At 41.5% G+C, this 6,167-nt stretch overlaps 1 protein-coding gene across 1 annotated transcript in view; it reads right to left on the minus strand.

Annotated features, from left to right (window-relative positions):
* The window catches only part of RALGAPB (Ral GTPase activating protein, beta subunit (non-catalytic)), a gene marked incomplete at its 5' end in the record, with an annotated part of 58,363 nt that extends 52,927 nt beyond the window's left edge, over positions 1-5,436 (minus strand). The window contains 3 exons of the mRNA XM_015425242.1: positions 1,726-1,904; positions 3,075-3,206; positions 5,158-5,436. Coding sequence (XP_015280728.1) covers positions 1,726-1,904; positions 3,075-3,206; positions 5,158-5,436 — 590 coding nt within the window. The remainder of the gene's footprint in view (positions 1-1,725; positions 1,905-3,074; positions 3,207-5,157) is intronic.
* Positions 5,437-6,167: the final 731 nt, after the last annotated feature.

Genomic DNA, 6,167 nt, shown 5'->3' on the forward strand with positions numbered 1-6,167 from the left:
AGAAGAAATTAAAGCAGTTAAAAAAGGAAACAACTTCAAAAAGCAACAATCAATTCCCATGCTAAAAGCTGCTGTTTTGGGTGAAGGGAAAGCAAAATAGATCAAGCAAACAAGGGGAGAAATCAACTAGTACAGCAATCCAAATCACTAAATTTGAAGCAAAGCAGCTGAACTCCATTAGCACATTATCCCAGAGGCCAGTTTAAGCTAAAACTGAGTAGTATTAGGAAAGTCTCACTTGGGAGAGGCAAACTTTACTATGCAGCACACAAAACAGTAGTCCTAGAAGAGTTCAAAAAGACAAACAACAGAAGAGAGTATAAATAAATCCTTAAAGAACCCCATCTTCACAAACAGAGGAAAGGGAACCAGTAATCTCACAGCCTGAGAAGGCACTATTTTGAAGAACTTCGTGGAAATGGCAAACCACCTCTGAACATCTTCTGCCTTCAAAACCCTCTGGGGTTGCCATAGGTGTGACTTGACGGCAAAAAAAAAAAGTGGAAAGCACATCAGCTAGATTTTCACTGTTATGGACAGTGTTCCCTCTAAGCTGAGTTAGTGTGAGCTAGCTCACAGTTTTTTAGCCTCCGGCTCCCACGTTTTTGTCTTCGCTCAGGAAGGATAGCTCCAGAGCAAACTAATTTGTGCAGTAGCCGGATTGCTCACCCACAACGTTAATGCCGGTAGCTCACAAAAGTAGAATTTTTGCTCACAAGACTCCACAGCTTAGAGGGAGCATTGGTTATGGAATGGAGATTTTTATGGATGTGCTTCCTCATCCAACAAAATGGTGAGCTTTCCAATTTATATATTTAGATTGTTCAATACGATTTTTCATTACTAGGAAAGAAGTTCTGAATATACTAATAAAGTAATTATACTGTAGTAAAAATGTTTTAATATACAGGTGATCTTTGGGAATCAAGGCCTTGTGAATTTTAGTAGTTTGCCATTTTTTATTCCTTACAGAGTGAACAAACAAGAATTAATTGCTGTATAACTTATACTTAGATCTGACTTGAACCTTATTTCCCTCCTGCTTCTCATCTACTCAGAGATCGGGTATGGCTCTCAAGCTCTCATGTTCTTTCCTCCCACCCCTCCTCACCACAGGGGGAAGGTAAGTGAAGACAGAATAATCCTGGGACAGAACATAAGAGACACCAATGTTGGATCAGGCCAAAGGCCCATCCAGTCCAACACTCTGTGTCACACAGTGGTCAATAATACCATGTTTCATCAGGAGGTCCACCAGTGGGGCCAGGACATTAGAAGCCCTCCCACTGTTGCCCCACCCCAAGCACCAAGAAGACAGAGCATCACCTGCCCCAGAGCGCCTATCTATACCTTGTGGCTAATAGCCACTGATGGACCTCTGCTTTTAATGGGTGTAGCCACTGATGGACCTCTGCTTTTAATGGGTGTAGGTGGGCCTTTATATTCTGCACACAAGCACAGCGCAGCACAAAAGCACAGCAACAATATATCCCCCATGGAAATAACATATATTTCAGGTTTGCATCTTGCCATTTTCTGTGCAGCTGAAATGTATCAATATGAAAAGTTAAGGTCTACTATTTATACAAGAACAAAGTCTGAGTCCAGTTGGCCCCTTTATGACCAAAAATGTTTTATTCACGGTATAACCTTTCACGTGCAAGCACACGTCATCATCAGATACAAAGTAAGCAATGTCCTAGCAGTTAAAAATTGAAATGTTACCTAGAAATGCATCCACTAAGCAACTGATCCCACGCATAGCACGAAAGAATATTTGAGGCAGATGTTTAAGGCAGGGGTACTGATTCAATTCCTGAGCCATTCCACTCACATTCAGAAACTGTTCCTGAAACTTGGGGGTAGAGCTTATAACCGCTGGATTACTCAAATCCACAGGATTACTACAAAAAAAACACATTCAATTGTAATGTACTTGACAGATGCTAAAATATATTTAATTTGTTTTAAACCTCCAATTAAAGAAACAAAAAATACAATCAGATCTGGAGAAGGAAGCAATTTTGCAAATAAAAATGTCAAATAATCTTAGCGTGAAGTTTACAACTTTAGCTAGTAGATAGTTGCATGGCTACTTTACTGTAATTGCTATTTGTTATAGCATTATGTTTCTCTTTCAAAAATTTTCAGCTTCCACAAAAGTTTCTCAAAAGCTGACAGCATCTCATTACAAGGAGCAGTGGTCAGCTGCCATTTGGCCAAAAAAGACTCCAAAGCATGGTGAAAATTAAAAGGGTGTTCACCATGGGGCACGTGAAGTTTCTATGCACTTAATTAAGACAGTACTGAGAGACAATATTTAGCAGCAGAAAGGTAATAAGGTGTAGATGAATTATTAGACTGCAGCTAGGTTTCTGCAGGAAATGCAGTTAAGGAGTATAAACAGCTACAAAATAATTTCCTTGACCCCCTACTCATGAAACACTGAGAATCAGAACCCAAGATCTTGTTCTGGGCACAACTGAGGAACAAGATAACGGTAAAGGTAAAGGTTTCCCTTGCTCAAAAACTAGTTGAATCCAGCTCTAGTGGGCAGTGCTCATTTTTGTTTCCAAGCCGAAGAGCCATCGCTGTCCGAAGACATTTCCGTGGTCATGTGGCCAGCATGACTAAATGCCGAGGCGCACGGAACACTGTTACTTTCCCACTGAAGCGGTACCTATTTATCTACTTGCATTTTCTTGCTTTTGAACTGCTTGGTTGGCAGGAGCTGGGGCCAGAGACGGGAGCGCACTCCATCACACGGCACTAGGGTCTCGAACTGCCGGACTACAGACCTTCTGGTCTGCAGCTTAGTGTCTTAACCTCTGAGCCACCAATTAATAACATTTCTATTTACATGGAGGTAAGACATATCTAGGGGATCCCACCGTGTTACAGTCAACGGGATTTTCGCTATGACATCCATGGAGCAACTTTTGAGTTCAAGCTATAACTTCAACTACAAGGACAAATCTTACTCCAACAACCTGTAGCCTTAGAAGACTCATATATAACAAATGTGGATAAATATGCTGGTAATAATATTGTAAGCCCTTTCTCATGTACAGTACCTCAGCATATGTAAAAAGCGGAACCAAGTCTGGGCAACACACTCATTATCCATTTCTGGAGGAATCAGACTGGCATCTTCGTCAGGAATTTTAAAAGGTGGAAATGAAGGTCCATATGTAAAACGCAGCAATCTAGAGGACAAATGAGACCATCATTGAGATTATAGTTCTTCTTGTTACCTAATTAGATGTGATGCATCAATATTCCATTGGAGATATTTCCTCAACAAAGCCTTTAAAATACTGCCGCCACCTGTTTAAAGATCCTATTTCTCCTTCATTAGCGTCCCCCTCACAATAAGTTTCAGAATACTCTTGGTCTATCAGTTGTCGCAAATTGCTGGTAAAAAGAGGAGTTTGTTAAGACAAGGAACTAATAGATTATACAGCAATGCAAGGAAAGAAATGTTCTGAAACACATACATACAATTAATCAACCACAAAGATACTAAAGTATGTCCTATAGGTTTTTAAGTGGTCTTAAAATGTAACCCTATATTTCTTCACCAAATTGCCTGGTGATGCAGAAGAGGCCTTGAGGCAGAGGCACTGCCTGATGGCTGCAGTTAAATGGCAGAGACTGAACAAGTTGAAACTGAACCCTGACAAGACAGAGGAAATGCTGGCTGGGAAGACTAAGGCCCTGAAGGACACTGGGCTTGCCACATTGAATAGGGTTCAGCTAACCCTTGCTGGCTCTGATAAGAGCCATGGGATTATTCTGGACCCAACACTATTGCTGGAGAAGCAAGTTAATTCAATGGTAAAAAATGCTTTCTGCCATCTTCATTTAGCCTAGAAGATGGTTCCCTAGCATGACTCAACTGATCTGAATCCATGCCATGACAAGCTTGAGATGAGACTGTTGTAATGCACTTTATGTGGGTCGGCCCTTGAAGTCAACTCAGAAACTCCAGTTGGTACAGAATGGCTCAATTACGGATGACAGCTAGGCAAAGTATGCACATTACACCCATTTTGCAGTCTCTATGCACATTATACCCATTTTGGCTCCCTGTTAGATACCCAGTCTCAAGACATCCATAAGTCAAATGCGTAACTGAGCAGTAATGGAAATGCCTACTTAACCATACAGAAGCCAAGGCACAACACGGCATACTTCCTTCCACGAAATCACATGTACTTGAAAATGATGCAGTTGCATATAATTAAGATACTACAGCAGATCAACCCTATGGGCTCCTAGCTACCTACTACCTTCTTATATATGTGGGTAGCCTGAAATAAATTCTTTTCAAACAAATGGAAGTACTGAATTAACATTAACGTTTCCACATACAAAAAAGATAGCTTAGATACAACAGATGTAACATCCAAGTTTACGTAGAAGGAATGTTTTGTGCAAACAGAAGAGTGCTTGCTACCTACTGCATATACGAGTGCAAGCAGCATCTATACACAAGACAAATATGGTCTGAGCTTCAGTAAAAAGACCTCAGATCTGATCTTACAAACAAAACAGTAAGAACATTCTTCTCCCGCTCATCTCACCCAGGCAGGCATTAGCCTGACACAACTTCCTTTAGAGCGAGACCTGAAATGTGGCTATGTTCTCAGAGTACCTCTCAGTCCGCCCTCCCCAGTTCACTCCACAGGCCAGAGATGAAGCCTCTCTCTCCCTGGCAAACTTGTATCTGGGCTGTGCCGCTTCAGGTAGTATTTAGGGCTGCCAACGGGCTCGGAAACGTCAAAGCTTTTCATGGCAAAAGGTACATCACATCATCTGGTAAATAACACTGCTTTAGACATCTGCAGAAGGGGCAGGATTTTTTTTCATTCCTCCTGACGGTTGGCAGCCGTAATGGCATTTCACGATGAAATGCACCCACATACCAAAAAACAAAATCCCTCCATACGGAAAACTAGGCATCAAGGAAGAAGTGTTCTGGCCAGCCCAATGTTTAGTGAACAGAAGTCCATTTTATGAAACATAAGGCTGTGGCACGAGCTTCTAAACCATGCTACCTGAAAACACAAAATTCGATTGCTGGGATTTTTCATCTCACATCCTAAGCTTACACCATCAAACTGAACTATGGAAAAAAGACAAAGCTTCACCTACCTAGCTGTCAGGGCACAGATTATTTTGCTCCACTGCTCCACCACTGCAGAATGATACCGCCAGTTTGCTACCATCTCTTTGGCAGTTTTCCAGTAAGGTGGTGTGGGAAAGCACCGGTTACAGGCCAGCAACCAGACTTCAAACAGCACACCCATCAACCTTTCAGCCAGATTCTCAGCAATTCCACCTATAATTGGAGCAAAAAAGGAAGTTTCATCTCTCTCTCTCTCTGACCTAGTGCATATCTTTATACCACCATTTTTGGAAATCCCTGTTAATCTATCAAGATATTTTAAGTATGTCCACACTACGCTTTGTTATGAAGCATATTCAGCTGTAAAAATACAAATTTTGGACTGCTGCAAATTGACACACTTGTGGTTTGTTATCATCACATGTACTGTACCAGTCAAATACCACTTAAGTAGCAACTTAATATGTGACTAGAGCATTACGTAGCCCTCCATGATCTGGAAAATTGCTTGGAAATATGTGGTACAAGAAGGGATGTATGCAATTCTGGATACCAACAAGAAGGCCTGGTTGTGTAAAAGAAAAAGCGGAAGGCACAAATGAAGAAGTGTAGCATGAGGTGGTCCACAATTCTGTATTTATGAACCAAAACAGAAATTGTTCTGTACAACACTGCCAAAACACTTTTAAAAATTCTCTCAAAAACCACTTAGGTATAGAAGCTTGAAACAAAATCCAAGATACTCATTCAGTGGCTTGAAAGCCACACAGCTCTTCTCACACTGCCCCATGTTTCAGCCAAATGGCCAAGGCCTTTGCCCAGTGGGGCTCCTGGCTGACATGCCGTTCCCACCTTGAAACAGCTGCTGCCAAAGGCACAGATAAGCTGCCAGCCTCCATGAGGTCCAGGCCTGATGTCCATGTGGCTCTCTTGGTTGATGTTAATTAGAAATATGGCTCTTTGCAGAGTGAGTGCGACTACCCTGAAGTTCTGCATAAGCTATTAGTTTCATGGAAGCAATTAGAATCATATAAGT

The sequence above is a fragment of the Gekko japonicus genome, unplaced genomic scaffold (assembly GCF_001447785.1).
Source record: "Gekko japonicus isolate JY-2015 unplaced genomic scaffold, Gekko_japonicus_V1.1 scaffold3783, whole genome shotgun sequence".
NCBI classification, from domain to species: Eukaryota; Metazoa; Chordata; class Lepidosauria; order Squamata; family Gekkonidae; genus Gekko; species Gekko japonicus.